We start from the raw sequence: 23,681 nt of genomic DNA, 5'->3' as shown, positions 1-23,681 counted from the left end.
TTGGGAGTCTTTTCTTCTAAACTGGAGCCGTGTAATTGAAAAACTACAAATAAAGCCTTACCATCACATAGGGTGTGCCAATGCTACCGAAAGCATCGCCCAATTTTTCCACACGGAATGTCTACGGGTACCAGCTTACATCTCAGAATTTAAGATACACCAATGTATTAACTGAGTTTGAACTTCTTTTATGATTATCTCCCTTAAAGTTTTCGCTTTCCTTAAATTTTCTGTCTCAGCCTATCTTCATCTTATTAGGTTTTGGGCAGCGTTTCATGATTTTATTTTGGGGGGCCTCTACAATGAGACAATTGAAGTCCCTGCAGTGTATGTATTTTAAAAAAGTGGTTGGCTTGAAAGCAGTTTGGCTCTTAAAGTTGACGTGGGTTTGCCAAAGTTGTACTATTGTTGGGTAAGTCCATACTTAGTTTAGCACAGATTTGGAAGGTAATCCTTTGTTTGTTTTGTGCTTTAATTGCTTGAATGGGAAGTTTAGTTTCGACTCTGTCAATAATGAAAAATAAGAAGCTCAATACATAAGTTTGTCATGCGTGCAGTCGTATCTATTTAGTTGCAGAGGGGTTGACAACTGTACATGAATAGCTTCAGTGTGGATGAGGCTCTAAGGGTTCGAAAGCTTTGAGGGTTGCCACCTCCTTTGCTGAGGAAAGTGTAAGATCATTGGGTCTTACGAAGTAACACAAAGAAATTGTATAATTTTTATTACTAGCGGTATTTACAGATGGTGTTATTTATTTATTGATAAGTGTATCATCTACACACGCGGTTTTTTCACTGTGGATAATCAATTTGATAGTTTTGTAAAATAAAAACTGATTATTAAAAAACTTAAAGAATTTAAGCGCTATGTAATCAAGCTACTATAGGTACCCGGATATTTTTACAGATAAAGATAAATATAAAAAAATTAAATAAAATTTGAGAGAGTATTATCATCACTTGACCGTTTTTATGGCACTTGGTAAATACCAACTACCATATAACGATCGCAAATTCTCTTGGTCTGTCTGTCGGTCCAGGTTTTGCTAGTTTAGGCACTTCCAGATAAGATAGGACGATGAAATTTGGCAGGCGTATCAGGGACCAGACCAAATTAAATTAGAAGTAGTCGTTTCCTCGAATCAACCATCTGGAGGGGGGAGTGGAGGAATGGTTAATTCGGAAAAATTAGAAAAAGGAGATAGTTTAACTTACGAACGGGTGATCGGATCTTAATGAAATTTGATATTTAGAAGGATATTGTTTCTCAGAGCTCTAATTTTAAATTCTGACCGGATCTGTTGACAGTGGGGGGAGTTGGAGGGGGGAACCTAAAATCTTGGAAAACTCTTAGAGTGGAGGAATCAGGATAAAACTTGTTAGGAAGAATAAGCACATGTCCTATATACGTAATTGACATTTCTGGACTGAATCCACTCTCTTTCGGGGAGTTGGAGGGGGTGTTAATTCGGAAAAATTAAAAAATTGAGGTAAATTTAACTGAAGAACTGGTGACTGTTCGTGAGGTATTTTTAAATTTGATGTTTAGAAGGAACTCATGTCTCAGAGCTCTTATTTTAAATATCGACCAGATCAGAGGACATTTGGGCGGGAGGAGCTGGAGGGGGAAACTGGAAATCATGGAAAACACCTAGAGTGGAGAGATCGGGATAAAACTTGGTGGGTAGAATAAGCAAATGTCGTAGATATGTTATTGACGTAATTGGACTGGATCCACTCTCTTTGGGGGATTTAGGGGGGTCCAGTGGTTTGGCGAGTTCGGTGCTTCTGGACGTGCTGGGACGATGAAAATCGGTAGGCGTGTCAGGAAGCTGCAGAAATTGGCTTGATAAAGTCGTTTTTCCCTATTCGACCATCTGGGGGGGGGTTGAAAGGGAGAGGAACAATTAGAAAAAATGAAGTATTTTTAACTTACGAGTGGGTGATCTGATCTTAATGAATTTTGATATTTAGAAGGACCTCATGTCTCAGAGCACTTATTTTAAATGCGGACCGGCATTATGCCTCTGATTTTTCTTTTAAATTAATCTACTGATTTTTAGGATTTTGCTAGACCTCACGCCATATGAGCTCTTTGCTCTTCCAACCTCGTCACAAGTGCCATATGAGCTCTTGTTCCGTTCTGTTCTCTGTGAGGAAATATCGGTACGGAATTATCAGTGCATGGATAAAAAGACAGGAGGCGAGCAACTGAAAAATATTCGTTTCTCATGTTTTTACTATTAATGCTTATGAAATAAGTGCCTAGAAAAAAATCCCTTTGGTAATATATACCCAACGGCATCCCACTCAGTTCGCCCCGGCTTTGATGACCATTCTCCATCAACGGCTCTTTTAAAGGCAGCAGTACTGGGGTAGTGACCACTTCTTCGGTGAGTGAATTCCACAAACTCACTATTCTACTAGTGAAGAAACTATTGCGTAGTCTAGTGGCAGCTCTCTTCTGATATAGTTTCCGATTATGCCCCCTAGTTCTTGCAGACTGGTCAAGTTTAAATGGCTTATTTAAAAGAAAGTTAGAATTCAGGAGCTTACAAGTCAAAATAATATCACCCCTTGTACATCTACAGACAAGAGACGTATATTGAAGCTGCTTTGAAATTATCGGCTGTTAAACAAAGATTTAAAGATGATTGTATTGTTCTTCTGAAGACTTTCCAGTTTTCCGTTTATTTGAGTTCTAATAGTTTATGTTATTAGCTTTTGATCGTATAACGCTTTAGTAGTTGTTAAATAAAGAGTTTTTGTGTCAAATTCTGTTATTTTGATTTTAAAAAGCTAAAATGGGGATATAGTTCCTTTAAACTGTCAATTTGAAAGTGCAATTTTTTTTTCCATTTTACCTCCCTTGAAAATGCCGCTCCTTTCTATTGAAATATATTTTTGAATTACTTTCGTCAAAAGTAATATATCGAAACTAATTGTTTTTATTAGCTATTTCTCGGAACTGTTTGCAAATTACTCATTCTAAATGAAGAATTGTTTAATAACGTTTCCTAAAAGACTAGCAAAAAGATCCTGTCAGGTGACAAGCATAAAAAGAAGAAAAAAAACATAGTGCATCCTGTTTCGTGAAGGCCGATACATAGCTTTCCCTCATATCCCGAAAATAATCTACAAGTCCTTTTACTGATCATCCCCCCCCCCAAAAAAAAATATTTCCTAAGAGTCGCAACTCAGTCGGAAGAAAAAACAGGTTATATATACAAAACTACGCATAAAATTCGTTATATTTCCATGAAATCTACTGACTGTATGTAATCTATGTAATTAAATGTTCGCGCTTGCCTCTTGGCTTCATTGATAAACAACAAAAAACTCTTGCTCTCTTGTGAGCATCTGAAAACCAACTGACTGACGCCAATTGTAAAAGTACTCCAGAAAGCTGTCATCTGTCGCACGACACCATGTGATTGTTTTGAGATCAAATGTTGGCTTGGTGTACAGGCACTTACCATTTAAGTACAGTAAACCAGTATTCTTCGGCACATTTTTAAAATTAAATCTGTTAGAATCAAGTCTGTTTTGGGGTGTTGACTGTTTTTGATTATGAGAAGTACATCATTGATCTTCTCTGAATTTTCACGGAAATGGAAGCTCTTTTATTTGAAATATAAATTTTTGGTCCAATTTGGAATTTTATTGTTAGAACCAAATTGGAATTGTAAGTTAGGTAATAGATATAAAACGTGGTGTGTGATTGCTTTTGAAATAAGATAAACTAAGTGACTGAAGCATGCATCGGATGATATTTCTCCTGATAACAATCATTTTAAGTTTAATGGTCATCCATATTATCATCCTCGTTTTCACTTTACGTTTAGAAATGTCGGAGTTTTCTTGGAAAGTAAATAGCAAGTTTTAGAGCTCTTGTATAGGTCACGAAGATAAATAATACCCATCAAACATGAGATATTCTTAAATATGAAAAAAACGATTTGGTCAAGTTTCGCGCATCATGTACGAGCATTTCTTAAACTAAATAAAATTATGGGTTAAATCTTTCGAATAAATTTTAGGAATTTCTTCAGGAGGAACCATCGTACAAAACTTGGAATACAAAACACGGAGAAAATCGCTAAATGATATTAGGCTGTTTCTGAACGTCTATATTAAATAAAAAGCTGAGCCAAGACATAGGCTGCTTTTATTTTATTTTGGTTTATTATTTCAAAACAGAAACATTTCACTTGTATGCAACATTAAACACATTATATTGCATGTTCGAGATCTTGTATGTTCATTTTGGGGTGGGTACCCTATTACCATCTTTCATTTGGAGGGTTTACTTTCGTATTCCTTGAAGATGAATTTCTTCTCTAAAATTTTATAAATCTGTATTTAAGCTTTATTTGTTTTTCAATTTCTGGTCAATTAACATAAAGAGGAATCCTTGTATATAATAACTATTATAAAGTGATAAGTAACGAATAAAACCTTCACGGCACATATGGTAAAACAACTATCGCAGGCCGGTGACAAACCTTACAGTTGGACTTCTTTCTTGAAAGTTATTCATTTGTATCAAGTGCTCCGAGTCATTTTTAGTTCTTGTTCTTCAACAATAAAATAAGGATTTTTTTTTTCGCTTGAACCTTCTCTTGGGAAGTGTATTGGATCTGCTTTTCCGAACTTTCCTCGGAAAGTTCTGTCCTCGAATAGCCTATGAAGGCTATCTTCATAATGTACAGTAGTTTTTGCATTTTTTTGCCTGCTAAAATGATTCAACTAATAAGCACCCTCTCCCTCGCACAGAAATGAATTTTTGTGAGCAGTCATATTTTCAACAAATTATTTTTTTTAAGGTGAAGGAGTCAAACTTCATTATCGCGCAACCCATTGTCTGCAAATCTCTAAAACTCCACTTTTACTATCCGTTCATAAAACCTCTGGTAATAAAACTGCTATTATTAGCCCTCTGTATTAGCCCTCTGTCACTAGCAGCAAAGCCCTCTCGAGATCATTTCTTTTCATTACTCACCATCTGTTTAAATTTAGAATTTTTGGCGATAAACAAGAGGTTCATCAGCAAAGTTTATTTAGAAAAGGTTCGCATAGTTTTTGTCTAAATGTTTCGAGCATTTTGATCTAGTTAAATTGGCTGAGTGAATATTGCTGAGTTAAATTGGCTGAGTGATCAGTGAATTTATATATAAAATGCTATTCTTACTAAAGAATCAGGCTATAGACAAAATTAAGTTTTCAAGCGAAAGAGATAAAACTACTCCCCAAATGCTCGATTGCTATTATCAGAGATTGGGGCATATCTTAAGGGGCTATTCGTAAAAGTCGACGTCTTAGCCACGAAAAAGTCCCAGTCGCAAAGAAAAACGATGAAAAGTAAGACTGGCTAGTGAAATTTGCAAAGACTTGTCGCAAACAATGGCAGTTAAAGGACGATATTTAAAATATTGACCAGGCTTCCATTATCATAATAAGTTTCTATCTATAATTCAGCGTTATTAATCGATATCAGTATTGATTTTGTAAGAATTAATGATAACAAAGAAAATGTCAAAACTTCAAGTTTTGTTAGAGTCGTCAGTGTCATAATTTGAATGTGTGCTAAAAGTCACTATCCCGAGACACTTCGCAGTATCAGGCAAATAACGAGAATAAAAATGGAAAGCTAATCTAACCCTTCATTCCAGCTCACGAAAAAGGGCATTTAGTCATGGGTTTTTATCACCCAAATAATTATATCGCTGAAACGGACATTTATTTTCAACAAATTATAAAATACGTTGTTTTGGTAAGAATTTACTCCCTTTTCTCAATAAGTAGCGCCTAGCCTTAAACAGAAAGAATAGATGACTCTCTTTCTCAGTATCTCATGGTACTATTTCATTTAATATAATTTTTAGCAACAGCAACATCACAATTTTGGAAACAAAAATGGTGGTAGAAAAGGAGAGGCCTCATCCTTAGTAATCGTATTTTGTAAGTTGAATCTTGAATGCTTGTTCCACCTTGTCTTCTAGAGTTTATCGTTTCTTAATTTTTTTTAAGGGAAAGATAGGGAATCATTAGGTTGCCAATTTTACTTTTTCAAAATAGACTGATGGAGTCCGTTTAGCCTACACCTCTTTAGTAAATGATGTTAAAACTTATAGCTGGATGTTAGTATTCAGGTATTCCTACTCAAAATAAGCATTACACATAAGTGAAAATACCTGAAAAATAATTAATTTAATCATTCCTTGATGCCCATTAGTAGGCTTAAAAGTTTTTGGAACTTATAGTTTTTTTTGGTTAAATTCTAGTTTAGTGACCTCTTGCTATCTTGGAAAGGGGCTAGGTTAGGAAAATGAAACTTTTGGTGATGGGTCTACAGTTGAAAGTATATCCTGGGAAGGTATTTTAAAGTACCCACTTCTACTCCTTCCTCTAGAGGGCCCTGAAATTTGCATACATGGCAGGCCTATTACAATCGAAATTTTGACAAAATAACATTTTACCTTAATTTTCAGCTACCAGTTGCTTTTTCTGTGCCTTTAGCCTAGTTCTGAAAATATAATTCCTGTTGTTTAAGTACTTTAAAATACCTTCCCAAGACATACTTTAGCCTGTAGACCCATCCCAGGAAGTTTCATTTTCCTTACCTAGTCCAAGATAGCAAGAAGTCACTTAACTAGAATTTTACCTTCTTTTAATCAATATCCCTTTCAGAGAAAAATACAAAGATTTTGAATTTTTATTTATAAATCCTAAAATAGCCTACTCAGTTCTATGATCCAACATTGGTAAATATATGACTCTTTATATTATTGACTACAATAAATTGAATACACCACTTGATGTTTTTTTGGTAAAATTCTAGTTAATTGACTTCTTGCTATCTTGGAAAGGAAAATGAAACTTTCAGGGATGGGTCTACATGTTAAAGTATGTTCCCTGAAGGTATTCACTCCACTCCTCCCTCTAGAGGGCAATATTATTATAATAATAAAATATTATTATAGAAGCTAGGGTAAGACAACCGGTACTCAGTCACTTTGTTCACTCTTCACACTTTTTGACATTCAATCTACTATAACTACTTTATTATACCACCTAGAAATTTGATTTTTTCACAATTAAAATTGTCTCCATTTTCTGAACAAGTAGGTCATTAATTTGAATAGTTTTGCTTATAAAGTGCTACATATTTTCGAATTTGGCAAAAGCTATCAGTTCAGCTAATACTTGGTCATATGTTTCTCCTATTGACAAAGATATTATGCAATAATACACAATCTCAGTCAGAGCCTTGCTTTTTCTCGGTCACTTCGAAAAAAACCTGTTTAGACATTCTTTGCTGAGATCTATGACTCAGGCACTTCGTCTTGTTATTAGACATTTTAATGTTTTGAAATTTGTTATTTCCAATTGTATTTTCAGAGCGAAAATAGTGGATCCAGGATTTTCTTTTGGGGGGGGGCGCATAATAGGTGCTTTGATAAACTTTCAAACAAAGAAATACCCGCAATTAAAAGGGAACCTTGACAATTATGCATCATAGATAGGTAGTGGAAATGGTCTAAAGTGGTAATGTGTTTGGCCTTTATTTTAATACAACTGGTTAAACTGCTGGTATAAACCGTTCAAACTGCTCAATGCATCAGCTCTTTGTCTCAATATATATTAATTTTTAAAAGGTTAAATATTTTTGGATAAATTTAAGAAATATGTTATTTTAAATTGAATTTTCAGAGAGAAAATAGTGGATTCAGGAATTTTTTTTTGGGGGGGGGGCACATAATAGGCTGCTTGAATAAACTTGCGATTGGATAAACAAAGAAAAGTACTACCCAAAGAAATACCCTCAATTTAAAAGGAGCCTCAACAATTATGCGTCGTGGTAGGCAGTGGAAATGGTTGTAAATTCAATCTAAAATCTGGTGAGGGATAAAGTTCAAATAAATGTGTTGAAAGTAAGATGGTATAAAAATGTTGATACAAAAAATTAGTGACAAAGTTATTATGCAATAATACATATTCTTGTCCTGTCAGTCCCTGCTGTTATCTTGGCTATGACTCAGGCTCTTTATCTTGTTATTAAATAAAAAAAAACGAGTTTTTTGAAATGAAAGTAAGGAGCAACATTAAAACTTAAAACGAACAGAAATTACTCCGTATATGAAAGGGGCTTTTCCTCCTCAACGCCCCACTCTTTACGCTAAAGTTTTCTATTGTTTTAAAAAGTAGAGTTGCAAGAAAGAATCAAACTTTAGCACAAGGAGCGGGGTGTTGAGGAGGAAAAGCCCCTTTCATATACGGAGTAATTTCTGTTCGTTTTAAGTTTTAATGTCGCTCCTTATTTTCATTTCAAAAAACTTGTTTTTTGTATTAAATTTCTGAAAGTTTTTGAATTGATGCATGTTTGATTTTGGCTCTCCATACTTAAATTATTAAAATGAAATTGGCATATTAATTTTTTTTTTGCTAAATGGCTTTCTCTTAGTTTTGATCAGACGATTTTGAGAAATGAGGGGTGGGGAAGGAGGCCTAGTTACCCTCCAATTTTTCGGTTACTTAAAAAGGCAACTAGAACTTTTAATTTTTAACAAATGTTTTTATTAGTAAAAAATATACGTAACTTAAGAATTAACTTACGTAACAAACTTTTATATTCTTATATTTTTGATTATATATATGAAGGGGTTTGTCCCCTCGTTAATACCTCGCTCTTCACTCTAAATCTTAAGTTTTGTCCCAATTTTTTAAGAATGACCCCTGAATCCGAAAGGCCGTAGAATAAATATTTGAAATTACTAAAAATACTATAGCATAAAGAGCAAGGTATTTATCTCCTCCTAAATACCTCGCTCTTTATGCTAAAGTATTTTTAGAACCCCTAGACCTATAAACCTAGACTAGATAAATCTTCGGAAGAAAAAGAATTTTTTGTCCCATCATCTGAACAATTAAAAGAAACAGAGGTTCGGCGATTTGTGTTCCATGATGACAAGAGACAAGCCGAGGCAGAAGTTAAAGGTACAATAAATAAAATGTAATTTTACAAAGCCACTACTTCTAATTTAAGGCCCATTTGGACGTCATGACATCAAGAAAAGGCTCAAATTATCTGAGTTTCGAAGACAAGCGACAATGCGAATCTATATATAGAAGCCTACCGCGTACCGGGTGCTGGGGTCCGACTTCGAAGCCGCCGGGCTCCCTGTTCTATATATATATATATATATATATATATATATATATATATATATATATATATATATATATATATATATATATATATTAACGCTTGCGCCACACAGTTGTTGCGCAAACTCGGCAACACAACTCCTTAAGAGGGAATCGGAAGTAATTACAACTGTTTCCCTGTTTTCTAATATTCTCTCGCGAAATTACTGTCCATGTCTTAATAACATCAAATGTTGTTCGCACTGTTGTCCAGATTCTCTTTGTTCCAGTACATACGGGCAGTTCTTAAATTTCTTACATTACAGAAGGATTGTCTAGACAAATATAAAGGAAAGAAAGATAGACCTCATCTTGTTGTATTCAACACCTTTTCGTGGCATCTTGTTTTCAAGAGATAACTGTTCAGTTTTAAATTTTGTGACCCACGCGATCTTTGGAAAGAAATGAAAAAAGACAAGTTTTTTTTTCAACTAAGAGTAAGGAACTACATTAAACCTTAAAAAGAACAGAATTTATTCCATATATGAGGGGGGTTGCTCTTCCTCAAGCATCGCTCTTTATGCTAAAGTTTGACTTTTTCTCACAATTCTTTACGAAAGACTGCTCGAACACAGGGGCTTTTTAATTTGAATAAAAAACTTATTTTTTTTTAAACTTTAAGACTTTAGCGTAAAGAGCAAGGGTTGATGCAAGGGCCCCCTCTCATATGCGAAATAGTTTCGTTTTAAGTGTTAATGTTGCTTCTTACTCCCAGTTGAAAAAAAAAACTTGTTTTTTTTTTAAATTAATTTCTGACCGTTTTCAAATAATACTTGAAAATTACTTTCCCTTTGCTGCTGTCGAATTCTCCTCGGAAACCTCTCTCTCCATTGAACATTGTCCCCATCCCCAGGGACTCTGGGGGGGGGGGTACGTCAATTATGATGAATCAAATGGGTATCTCAAAATTTTAATCAGATGTCTTTGAGGAAAAGGGGTGTGGGAGGGGGTTAGTTGCCCTCTCATATTTTTGGTCACTTAAAAAGGAGATCTAGAACTTTTATTTCCGTCTGAATGAGTCATCTCCTGATATTCTAGTACCATTGGCTCCATACAGTCACCCCTGGGAAAAACAAGAAAAAATAAACACGCAACCGTGACCTTTCTTCTGGCAAAAAACACAAAATTCCAAATTTTTGTAATTAGGAGCTTGAAACATCTACAGTAGGGTTCTTTGATATGGTGGATCTGATGATGTGATTTTCACTAAGATCCCTTGAGTTTTTGAAGTGTTTTCCTTTATTGAAAATAAGGTAAATTATCTCTGGTTCGTTGGTTTTGATGGGTAACATTAAACTTAATTAATTCTATATATTTGAAGTCAGCATAAAAAGCCGGTTCGTTGGATGTATCTATTATAATTGAAAGTCCGGTTTTTATGGCACTTGGTATTAACCAAGTGACATATAGCAATCGCAAATTCTGTCGGTCCCGGTTTTGCTACTTTAGGCACTTCCAGGTAAGCTAGGACGATGAAATTTGGCAGGCGTATCAGGGACCAGACCAGATTGAATTAGAAATAGTCATTTTCCTGATTTGACCATCTGGGGGGGGGGGGTGGCCGGTTAATTCGAAAAAATTAGAAAAACTGAGTTATTATTAACTTTTGAACGTTTGATCAGATCTCAATGAAATTTAATGTTTGGAAGGATATCGTGTCTCAAAGCTGTTATTTTAAATCCCGACCGGATCTGGTGACATTGGGGGGGGGGGGGGTTGGGGTTGGGGGGGAACCTAAAATCTTGGAAAACACTTAGAGTGGAGGGATCGGGATGAAACTTGGTGGGGAAAATAAGCACAAGTCCTAGATACACGATTGACACAACCGGAACGGATCCGCTCTCTTTGGGGTAGCTGGGGGGGGGGGTTGATTCTGAAAAATTAGAAAAAATGAGGTATTTTTAACTTACGAACGGGTGATCATATCTCAATGAAATTTGATATTTAGAAGGATATCGTGTCTCAAAGCTCTTATTTTAAGTCCCGACCGGATCTGGTGACATTGGGGGGAGTTTGGGGTGGGGGAACCTAAAATCATGGAAAACGCTTAGATTGGAGGGATCGGGATGAAACTTGGTGGGAAAAATAAGCAGAAGTCTTAGATACGTGATTTACATAATTGGAACGGATCTGCTCTATTGGGGGAGGGGAGTTAATTCTGAAAAATTAGAAAAAATGACGTATTTTTAACTTACGAAGGAGTGATCGGATCTTCATGAAACTTCATATTTAGAAGGACCTCGTGCCTCAGATCTCTTATTTCAAATCTCTACCGGATCCAGCGTAATTGGGGGGGGGGGCAGTTGAGGGGAACCGGAAATCTTAGAAAATACTTAAAGCGGTGAGATCAGGATGAAACTGGATGGGAAGAATAAAATCATGTCTAAGACACGTGACTGAGATAATCGGACCGGATCTGCTCTCTGGTGGAGTTGCGGGGGGGGGGGGTAATTTTGAAAATTGAGGTATTTGTAACTTACGAAACGGTGACCAGATTTTAATAAAATTTGATATTTAGAAGTGTCTTGCGCTTTAAAGCTCTAATTTTAAATTCCGACCAGATCCTGTGACATCGGGGGGAGTTGGAGGGGGAAACCGGAATTCTTGGAAAACGTGAAAATTGGGGTATTTTTATTTTACGAATAGGTGATCGGATCTTAATGAAATTTGATATTTAGAAGGAATTCATGTCTCAGAGGTCTTATTTTCAAATCCCAACCAGATCTTTTGACATTGGGGGAGTTGGAGGGGGAAATCTTGGAAAACACTTGGAGTGGAGGAATCGGGATGAAGCTTGGTGGATAGAATAAGTAAATTTCCTTGATACGTGATTGACGGAACCGTACTGGATTCGCTCTCTTTGGTTGAATTGGGGGAGGGGTTCAGTGATTTGGCGAGTTTGGTGCTTTTGGACGTGCTAGGACGATGAAAATTGATAGGCGTGTCAGGGAGCTGGACAAATTGACTTGGTAAAGTTGTTTTCCCGGATTCGACCATCTGGAGGACTAAAGGGAGAGGAAAAATTAGAAAAAGTTTGGTATTTATAACTTGCGAGTGGGTGATCGGATCTTAATGAATTTTGATATTTAGAAGGACATCGTGACTAAGAGCTCTTATTTTAAATCAATCTATTGATTCTTAGAATTTTATTAGAGCTCATACCATAAGAGTTTCTTGGCTCTTAGCTCTTCTTGCCTTGTCACAAGTGCCATATGAGATCTTAGCTCTTGTTAATAGTTGGGTGTGATTTGAGGGCAACCAACACCCCTCCCATTTCCACCATTTCTTCAGGATTTTCTGGTGGAAGGGACTTCCCAAAAAGGGATTTTTTTTTCACTTTGGGGAGAGGGGATTTCCAGCATGATTTGAAATTACTTAACGATTTTTTTTTTTTTACGAAAGTAAGTAGAAATTTGTGGGGTATTTTCAGCGAGTAGGGAATTGTCTGGGGGATTTATATAAGGGGAATTTTCCAGGTTAGTTCCCAGTATGATTTGAAAAACTATCAGCAATTTAATAACTTAAAACGCGGAGCTTGTCAGCATTTAATAAATTAGAATATTACCCGCTATTAAAGTATTGGCTATGCTTTCCCTTGTCTAACTTCTAATTGTTATTAAAAAAGAAGAAGAAAAGAACCTGAAGAAGCAGCTTTTCAGACCTTTGTCTAACTATTAAATGTCATTAAAACTGCACAGCTGAATGTAAGAATGTGTAACAGTCAGAATAAACTGATGAATAATTATATTTTATAATAATTGGATAGTTGTTTCTTAATTATAGCTGTGCGTCAAGACTGTATTTTAGAAGTATATTTAAATTAGGTTTTAAATTTACCACAAATTTTGGTTGCTCTGGAAAAACTAATTAGGTCTCTCTTATTGATGAAATATCGTAATTTTCATGACACTTAGTATCTACTAAGTGACATATAGCGATCGCAAGTTCTGTTGGTCGGATTTGTCGGTCCCGGTTTTGCTAGTCTAGGCACTTAAAGGTAAGCTAGGATGATGAAATTTGGCAGGCGCATCAGGAAACTGACCAGATTAACATAAACCAAATGAATATTGATGAAGGACTTAGAAGATTAAATCCAGTGATACCTGTCACAACAAGTGACACAAATCCGGAAATTTTCATTGACGTCAATCCACCCTTGATACAGCCTAATTATAATGGTAACATTGATTACCACATTACAGATGCCCAAAAACTCTTGCCAAGGCACAAGAACTCTTGCCTGGAGCCAAAAAGGATGGTTTTTGCTTGTCCCCGAGCCAGAGTCTATGGTGTGCGAAGTGAAGTGGAGTTATAGCCTATGTCAGAGAGGAGTATCTGAAATTGTGCAGCCAAACGTTCGTATCATCAAACCATGTTTCTGCTTTCGAGTGGAAAGCTCAGTTCTAGCAGGGAGGCACCACTTTCAAATTGACTTTTCATCCAGATACGGGAGCAGCGGAGGAGTTTACGGAGGTTGATAACCAGTATATGTAGCGTAGGTATTTATTTTCAAACACAAAGATTCTTCGTTCATCCTCAGCCTTTATTGACCAGGTCTCACTAAAGCATAAAGTGATGAGAATGATTAGAGTCTAAGAGAGGGACCTTCAAAGACGTCGACAGTACTTCGCTTTTCGTGATTGGTGGTAGGTGCTTAAAGCTCCAACTAGCGAAGCCTTCATCTGGTAATGTTAAATCACATAAATGTTTATAACATTTATCCATGATTTTTTTTAACAAGTCAGTACCTTGTTAAAACTAAATCATGTAAGTAACAATCTGATCTCATATCACATTGCTAGTAATTACAAATGTCTATAATTTTTTTTTCTAGTAAAAATTGTTTGTTTTAGATCACGACCCAGGCCGAGTCTAGGAATTCGGGTCAAGCCGAGTCGAGTCAAGTTGAAGACCCGGGACATCATGGAACTCGGAGCTGGTACGAGAGGGTAAGCAATTGCTTACATTTTTCTTATAAAAATAGATTTTACTCTCTTAGAATTAATTTAGAGGATTACAAAGTGTCCTTTTCTATAAACTTTGTCTTTGTCCATAGAATGGACTCAGAATGTAATGTATCAACAAAAGATTTAAACTGCTTGAATCAATGACAATACTGAAAGAGTCACTACAGTTTAACCCTTTCATGGCGTGTGATTACAATTGGAATCACAGTCTTTGCTGCAGCATAAGTGCCATCCAGTTATAAGAAATTGAATCGTAAATTATACCATAAGATAGCGGACATCGAGTTCTTTCGAATAAATACCCGTTTAGACGCGAAAACATCTGTTGGGTTTTACCCAGGTCATTTCAGTTCTTCGTTTTGTAATTGAAGGAACTATTGAAGGTAAGGGAAATATTATATTTTTTATTTTCTTTGTTTGGAGTGTTACAGTTAAAGAAAAAATTGGGCAGATAAAGAATGATTAGAATATCAATTAAGACTAATTATTTGATGTGGGGGGTCTCTGGTTTACCGGTAGGGCCACTCATTTGTCTTGATCCCATAAGGCATCAACCGGCCATGAAGGTAAAACAAACGTTTTAATAGTCGGTTTTGTGTTACGGGGGCTATCATTTTGTTCGCATGTTTTTGTTATTTCTTTGTAACCTTAGAATTTTTAGTTGTGGTAGCTTTGTAGTTGTGCTACCTAGTTTGTGACTTTTAGTGATTATTTTTCAAAAAACAAGTGATTTTTTATGATTCTGGTAATTTTTAATGGTAAAGCATAAAAAATTTAGTGAAATAGATTAGCCCTGAATATAATTATAGGATAAGGGATATTTTAGTCAAAACGTTACTGAAAGCTAAGAAGACTAAATGTTATTAAATTTTTGACTTGAAGCAAAATGTCTGGATGCAGAAAAGCAAAAAAGTTGGATTCTTTGCTGTTGTTTTATTATCTGTGTGCTGAATCTGATGAAAGATATAAAGATATAGTGTTTGATATAGAGAAAGCTAAGAAAACCTAAACAATTCTTTTGTCCAAGAAACTATACTTATCCAAATATTTGGTCAAATTTGATGGAGACCGGCCTGATATCAGTAAATTTCAATAAAAATGAAAAATATTACACCTACTTTTTTATTGACATGCATTATATCAAACAACAATTTAAATTAATTTCAACAATTAATGATTTTTTTTTATTTTTAGTGCTATCATGTCAAAGCGGGAGGAAAGATTATTCAGAAGCCAGACTACACGAAATGCGAACCACATCTTTTCACGGGACGAAGCTGTTCAGTATACTCTTGAACCAGATGGAGAACTGTCTGATCTGGAAATAGAAGACGAGGAGGACCTTGACTATGAGGAAGATGATAACGATCTTGACTGGAACCCCCCTGTCGACCCCTCCCTTGAATACAACGTTGATGAAGATGATTTACCTTTATCATCACTGACTCACGTACACATCGTCAACCGAAGTGCATCTCCACCACCATACCCTTTGGTTGCCTCTGTTATTAGTGACCCATCTACCTCTGGTACAGCAACACCTTTCCAATCTTCATCTTCCAGAGAATTTCGATGGAGAAAACAAAACTTTGAATCGCCCGATGTAACCTGGAAGTCTTCTCTTCCTCCACCTCCTCCGGAAATTCCAACCCCTATTGAATATTTCAAGCAGATGTTTGACGATGACATGGTCGAACGCATTCTTTTTCAGTCCAATTTGTATGCGATGCAGAAGGAGGGTGTCCAACTGAAAGTCACCAATAAGGAAATGGGACAGTTCCTGGGAATCCATATGCTCATGGGCATAATAAAACAGTCCACAATGTCTCAACACTGGAATAGAGCTACAAGGTTTCCCCTCATTGCAGATGTCATGCCCAGAGACAGGTTCAAAACCCTTCGAAGATTTTTTCATGCAAACGATAACCACCTTGCTGTTCCAAAAGGTCAAGACGGCTATGACTCTCTTTTTAAACTTCGGCCGGTTATAGACGGACTGCAAGCAAGTCTAACTAAAATCCCTGCAGAGGAAAGGCAGAGTATTGACGAGCAAATGGTCCCTTTTAAAGGAAAGCTAAGGTTCAAGCAATACCTCAAGGACAAACCCCACTCCTGGGGAATCAAGATATTCAGTCGTGCAGGGGCCAGCGGAATCATCTACGACTTTGAGGTCTATACTGGGAAAAGTTCAGTTTCGGTCACTGAGCTTGGTCAGGAAGCAGAGGTTGTGCTCAGACTAGCAGAGGAGATTCCAAGAAACAAAAACTTCAAGCTCTTTTTTGACAATTATTACACAAGTATACCACTGATTCGCTAGCTCTTTTTACACGGGATTCATTCATCTGGCACCGTCAGGACAAACAGACTGAAAGGTTGCAATATCGAAGCTGAGGATTTACTGAAAAAAAAGGGAAGAGGAAGTTTTGACTACAGAGTTGAGACCAATAGTGGTACAGTGGTTACGAAGTGGTTCGATAACAAGAGCGTCTGCACTGCATCGTCATTTGTCGGCGCCGAACCTTCAGATAACTGCAAACGCTGGGACCGTACTTCAAAGAAGTACGTCGACGTTGTCCGTCCCCTGTGTATTGCTGAGTACAACAAATTCATGGGTGGTGTTGACCTCAGTGACATGCTCATTGAGCTGTACAGGATAGATATACGTGGAAAAAAATGGTATATGCGTCTCTTTTACTATTTCTTGGATATTTCAGTCGTCAACGCATGGTTGCTTTATCGGCGTCATATGAGTCAGCAAGGCCAAACCCACAATAAGAGCTTCTTAGATTTCAAGAGTGAAATTGCCAACTACCTTACTTCTACAAATGATGGAACTCCAAAACCTCGTGGAAGACCCCTCAGAGACCAAACTGTTCCACTCCAAAAAGACCAAAGCTTGCCAAACCAAAGCCATACAATAGTGTTTGCTATGACGGCATCCAGCATTGGCCAGAGGCAGTGGCTGATAAGAAGTGATGCCGGCTCTGCTCGGCTTAAGCTCGAATCCAGTGTTTCAAGTGTCATGTTTCATTGTGTCTGGTGAAGAACAGAAACTGTTTCAAAATCTTTCATACCCAATAACTATTTTGTATTTCTTCTTCTTTGTATTGGCATTAAAAATAAATTTCCATTTTAGATCATTATATGGATTTAGTGGCGTGTGACAGCGGAAGATGTCAATTGGAGTCATAACTGTAGGTCTGGAATGAATGAATGAAATTGATATTTTGCATCAATCTCATCATATGTGAGGTCATTTAAGGTTAAAACCTGAAAATGGATTTTTTTTCTTTAGCTCTATCATAATTCCGTCCTGAAAGGGTTAAATTTGCTTTTAATTTTGCATGCAAAAAAATTAAGGAGAAAATGCCTTCAATTGTCTCTTTTTTTTAGAACAAAGATGAAAACTTTAGCTCAGATCAATGATCACAACTTATGAATATTTCTAAGAAGCCATGAATTAAAAAGTATATTTATAAACTTGGGCAACCAAGGCCATTTTTTGCTTGTTTTATGATAATATTATGTTATATGCCATTGGAAAAGCAGTAAATTAGGTAAGCGAAAAGCTTATTTAAGGTAAGAAACAGATTTAATTTCCTAGTTTAAATTAGGCTGATTTGGCAACTGTACAAAAATAAAAAAAATAATTTTTTTTTTAAATTTTATCATATCATTTCCAGAAAATTCCCTTGGGAAGAAGAGATGAATAAAATTAAAATTTCTTGCAAAAGTCAAGCAAATCCTCAACTTTTTTTTCGGATTTTCGATACGATTTTAGATTTGATTCGGCTTTAACTATATTTGATAACTAGGCATGTCGCTGCAAGACTTCCTTTGCATAATTTATTAATTAAGTTGTGTAGTTGGAATCCGTATCCTTACAGAGATTTGAAAATAAACGACTGTTAAGGGCATGGCTCTTACTAAAATTTATGACCTTAACAGCATTCTGAAGCACATCGTTCAATTCTGGTGCTATCAATCAATTATGAAGCACCCAAACGATTTTTATATGCCGGGACTGTAAGGTCCCGTCGGTCACGAAAGGGTTAAACTGACTAATTCGGAATAACATGCACTTCGTTCACAATCATACAATGGCTCAATGAAAATAACACGAAATGTTTACATAGTTTCTTCGAAATAACACTTAGAAATTTTGTTGATAATATTTATTAGGATTATTTCGGTTTTAATAGATTGACAAAAATAAGTCTACATTTTTTATAAGTTTCTATAACATCTTTTGATTCATAGTAAGTTTATACAAGATATTATAATGATCGGAATAGAAATGCTGGAATAAACAGTCTTTCCGAACCAGAAGATTTTATTATATATTTATCTACGATGATTGTTATTTTTCTTTATAACAATAATTTTACAAGTTAAAAAACATTTTTTGTTAAATTGTATTTTTATCACTTGCGACCCCATAATTTTGCTACGCGACCCCAAATGGGGTCGCGACCCATAGTTTAATAAGCCCTGATGTAGATCATGAATAGTTGTACCTAATATATTAAGCATGCGGACCCACTATACTTTAATCCCCCCTAATATCCAAATATATAGCCCAAATTTGTTTCTAAAGTATCATATTTAAAACCTTACTTCGGTAAATTTCATTAGGGTAAGCGTCAGATAAACAAATTAAAAAACAGCAGTTTCAAATCTAGGACAGGATTTTTATTTAGAAATTATTGGTAAATATTTCTTTCCTTTGCAGTGTGGAGAATGTTGCGGCGGAGTTATCGAAGAGTGTGGCCGATGTTGTGAGAGGACTCTCGACGCTTGTGGGACATGCTGCCCAAATTGGAGTATGCGTGCACGGGTACAAACGGGTGAACTAGACGCGAAATTAGAGTTGGAAAAGTCCATGAATAAAAAGTAAGATCCTGATCCTAGTGACATAGCAATCGCCAATTCTGTCGGTCGGTCTGTCTGTCGGTCCCGGTTTTGCTACTTTAGGCACTTCCAGGTAAGCTAGGACGATGAAATTTGGCAAGCGTATCAGGGACTGGACCAGATTAAATTAGAAATAGTCGTTTTCCCGATTTGACCATCTGGGGGGAGTGGGGGCCGGTTAATTCGCAAAAAATAGAAAAAATGAAGTATTTTTAACTTATGAGCGGGTGATTGGATCTTAATGAAATTTGATGTTTGGAATGATATTGTGTTTCAAAGCTCTTATTTTAAATCCCGACCGGATCTGATGACATTGGGGGGATTTGGGGGGGGGGCCCTCCACTCTCTTTACTACTACTACTATGAAGAACTCACCGCAGCACAAAGCCACCGGAGTCCAACACAGCTACGCACGCTCCTCTATCCCAATTTATTCAGAGCCTCCCTCTTTACACCCTCCCAGGAAGTTTCTATGCCCTTTAAATCTTTCTTTATGACATCCTCCCACCTCAACTGCGGACAACCTGCTTTCTGTTTAGCCCTAGACAGTTGGCTGCAAAGGACAATTTTTGGTGATCTGTCATCCTTTATCCGCAGATTGTGCCCTAGCTATATCTACCTTTCTCTCACTACAGCCCTACAAAGCGGTATTTACCTACAATATTTGCACCACCTACTGTTTGAAATATGGTCTGTCAGAGGGTTTCATTACTTTATTTATAATGATTTATTTACTTTTTAAGCATGACTTTTTTTCACTACTTCTGCTCCCCTTTGGTTTAAATTAGTTCTGTACTTATTTTAAAAAACTTCTTTTGTTGAAACATCTTCTGTTTGTTAAGTTAAAAAATTTAATCTTTGTAAGTTTTGTTGATATTTTTTTATTGATGAATAAAAGCAAAAAGATTTTGGGTTGCTCTTCATATTCTGGACAAAATTTTGCTAGGAATTCTAAAAATAGCTATATTATAGAACTACAAGTGGTTGGATACGGGTACTAATATTTTAAAAAATGTGAACAATTTTGGGAATTTTTGGGGGGTGAAGCTGTTCCGTCGTATCTACTGTTACAACCTTTGATATAGACGAATAATGATCAAACACTTCGTTGTAGGAATTTTTTTGTGTGTGCTATATTTTGCTTTAATAGCTTGTTTGTTTACTTTTATGCATTTTGAGCTAGTATATTAGTTAATATAGTTCCAATTTGTTGTAAAAAAAAAAAAAAAAAAAAAAAGGAGATGAAGAATCCCTGACAAGATTTGTTTCCAGTTGCGATTCCCTTGGTTCTGAAACTTTTATTGAGGTGTCTTCACGGCCTGAAATTTTAATGAGATAAAAAAAAGAGATCACACTAAGAATATAACACACTAATAACACACACTTTCAAACTAAGAATCAATACAACCCTTTTTTTTCAAACATTCTTTGTCGCAGATGTGCTCCCTTCGACCAACAAATCAAAATTTGTTATCTACTTGTCCTTTCCGTCCAATATTCCCTTACAGTTTCAGCTAGGTCACTTAAGGCGTTAATCTATACAATTAACCGTATATGAACTATTGAAGACGTCTCATTCTGATATCCTGGATGGAGATAGTGTCATTTGATTTAGCTCAACATCACCTTCAATATTTACAGAAAGTTTCAAATATGTTCGCCGTTCCTGCCGTATTGCAGATGAACCATTTTGACACCCTGGATGCATACAGTTCACCGATTTAGTTCAATATCGCCATCGGCATTCCCTCAAGACAGAGTGTTTTTTTATTTAGTTTAGCATTTCTCTGAACTTTCGGTGAAAGTTTCCACTTAATACTCTTAAATGTTCCCCAGTTATTGCATATATGCCATATTGACATTCATAATGCACTTAATGTCTCCTGAATTAGTTCAATATACCTCTCGATATTCACTCGAAATTTTTACTTAATACTGTTAGTTTTTCCTGAAATATTATAAATGCGCCCTTTTTTTTACCTTTATGTTCACAGTTGCTTTTGACTTTGTTGTACAATGTTTGTTTATTCCGTGAAAGTTTCTACTGTGGTCCATGGAACTTCCTGAGATACTGTCAATATGTCTTTTTGGCACCCTTGATACACATAGTGCGTTTTGATTTTGATCAGTACCATCTGTACAACTATCTGAAAGTCGCCTTAATATCCTAAGAAGTTGCTCAGATATTTTTGATATGCCCTTTTTTCAACCTGAATGTAGGTAGTATCTTATCGTTGAATTCAATTTGCTCTCTGATCATTCCTTGAAAGTTAAACTTGATATCGAAAGCTGTTCGTGACATGTTGCGGATACTGTCTTTTGACAATTTGTTCGAGATTTATCTCAACATGCACCGAAGGTTTCAGCTTTATACTTTAAGCGATTCTTGTTATAGGTTCATCATTTTGACGAAATGGATGCACATAGTGTCTTTCGATTTAGTTTAGAATCATCCCCCAGCATCCTCTGAAAGCGTCTACTAAATACTCTTAGCCGCTCTTGATATTTTGCAGACGCGCCCTTTCGACTACTTAGGTGTATATAGTATACTTTGATTTTGTTCGACACCCTCCTCACCAATGATTGAAGGTTTCAACTTAATATCCTTAGAAATTACTAAGATATTGGAGATGTGCTCTTTTGACTACCTGGATGCACATATATTCTTATGATTCAATTCGATTTTCTTCTCCACCTTCTTTTTAAAGTTTAAACTAAAAACCCCTTGCTGCTCAGTTATTGTATACTAGCCATTTTGACAATCATGATATTAGTCTACTTTCATGTTTAATTCCTGGTCTGACATGTTGAGAGCCAAAATAATTGGACAATATCAACGCGGTAGCTCCCGAAAATGTCTGGGACAGCACTGCAACGCAACTGTGACCATGACTGGGGTCTCATTCGGAACCGGTTTTAGACTGATTGGAAACCAGTAACATCTGGATTGCCTCGTGGGTTGGACCTCACTTCCTCAAGGCCATGGTCACACAACAGTTGCATGCGCAATCAGTTAGCAATTCTAGTCTCAAAACAGTTGCCCCGTGGCCGCTGGGCCTTAGTCGCTCCTGAGCCGTTCTTGATAGTGCAAATGCGTCTTTCTTACGACCTTGTTACACGTAGTACACCTTCCTGACTCTCATACAGTTCACCACCCTTCTCACCATCCCCCAAGACCTGACTAAATTTGATTTCAAAGGATTTCAATAAAAGGGGTACCAGAATTGATAATAAGTAAAATACGCTTAGCGACATATATATATATATATATATATATATATATATATATATATATATATATATATATATATATATATATATATATATTGTATAATATACTAGTTCTTCATCACTTTTTCGATCGTTTTATCTCCGTGTGGCTCTTAGAAAATGTTAATTTTTTAAATCACACCTTATCTGCCCATGAAAGTTTTTGCCCAGAAAATTTCTTTTCCGCCAAAAACTAATCCATGCTACCCCCGCCCCTCCTTAGGTAGTGCTCATTTTCACATTTAGCATTTATCTTGTCTTGACTAATTCAGTTTTAAGGAATACATTTGTATCTGTGCTTTTCCTATATCACAAAATGTTCCAGGAAAGTCTAAAAGGATTTGTTAATAGCAAGCATAATTACAGGTGAAGAAAAAAGGTCTTGATTAGACATCGCAACCATCTTGAGGTTTTTGCTCTTGTAGTGTATTTAGCCAGTCTTCAAAATTTATCCTTTTATAAATTTTTTAGTTCGGAAAAACATATTGTCTATTGTCTGCAAATGATTGACTTTTCTTTTCTTTTCTAGATAATGAAGTAGCTGGGCAGTAAATGTCGGAACTCTCTGTATAAGCCTGTTCTCTGTTGCATTCGTCTTTTTGTGTATAGACGCTTATTTTTACATAAAAAGACAGTGCAGCAGAACTGGTTTCTTATAATTTTAAAGTTTAAATAAAAAAAAAGGGTTCTAAACCTCAAGTTAAATAGAATCTCAGTAAAATTTGCGTATATTTTTTTTTTTGCTCCCCTTTTTATATTTTACTAAAAAAATAGAACCCTCAAAAAATTTTTAATCAATTTTGCTTCAATTTTTTGCTCATCCTTCACCTAACGAATTTACTGCTCATTGAAGCTGTGCAATTATGTGGCCTCTGCTCCTGACAAAGAACCTCTTCCTGACTCAACATACAACAACATTTTTTTATTTTATATTTTAATATAAATTTAATCAATAAAATATTGTTTCTTTGTATTCTTGCAAACTGCTTGTTGTTCTTAGAGCTAGGGATTTTTTTTACAGTACTTTTGCGTTGACGATAGCTTCTGGTCTATGGATGAGCATCCTAACCCCAAAAAACCTTTGGGCGTTTTCATGAGTATCTAGGCTTGTATGAGAAGCCTAGAGGAAACTTTTAAGAAACTAATAAATTATTGAAGAAGAATTTTTATCGTCCTTCAAAAGAACTTTGCAGTAAGGTCGTGGAAATATGGCATATATTTTATGACATTTTTACAAAATGTTGAAGATTAGCAAAAAAATATATCAAACGCCTTTTCAACCGTCAATTGTTGAAAAGACGCTATACTTTTGACTGTGGGGGAGAC

At 36.0% G+C, this 23,681-nt stretch overlaps 1 protein-coding gene across 2 annotated transcripts; it reads left to right on the top strand.

Moving 5' to 3' along the window:
• Nucleotides 1–5,885: 5,885 nt before the first annotated feature.
• Nucleotides 5,886–23,328, top strand: LOC136041997 (piggyBac transposable element-derived protein 3-like). 2 transcript variants are annotated; one of them, XR_010621145.1, is made up of 4 exons: nt 5,919–5,961; nt 14,061–14,156; nt 18,907–19,067; nt 22,885–23,328. XR_010621145.1 is itself a non-coding variant. In XM_065726826.1 (3 exons), exons 2-3 carry the CDS (start codon nt 14,131–14,133, stop codon nt 16,489–16,491), a joined length of 1,149 nt encoding a protein of 382 aa, XP_065582898.1. In that variant the 5' UTR covers nt 5,886–5,961; nt 14,061–14,130; the 3' UTR covers nt 16,492–17,469. The 2 variants fall into 2 exon arrangements, 1 of the variants encoding a protein (XP_065582898.1); XM_065726826.1 differs by lacking the exons at nt 18,907–19,067; nt 22,885–23,328 and adding an exon at nt 15,369–17,469 and having other exon boundaries at nt 5,886–5,961.
• The last annotated feature ends 353 nt before the right edge of the window (nt 23,329–23,681 follow it).

This window comes from Artemia franciscana, unplaced genomic scaffold (assembly GCF_032884065.1).
Source record: "Artemia franciscana unplaced genomic scaffold, ASM3288406v1 PGA_scaffold_55, whole genome shotgun sequence".
Classification (NCBI taxonomy): domain Eukaryota; kingdom Metazoa; phylum Arthropoda; class Branchiopoda; order Anostraca; family Artemiidae; genus Artemia; species Artemia franciscana.
This window is presented reverse-complemented; position numbering and strand designations above follow the sequence as displayed.

Coding starts and splice junctions, on each gene's coding strand:
- LOC136041997 (XM_065726826.1), top strand. CDS start 14,131: ATGGAACTCGGAGCTGGTACGAGAGG. Junction 14,157..15,368: donor CTCGGAGCTGGTACGAGAGG/GTAAGCAATTGC, acceptor TTTTATTTTTAG/TGCTATCATGTCAAAGCGGG.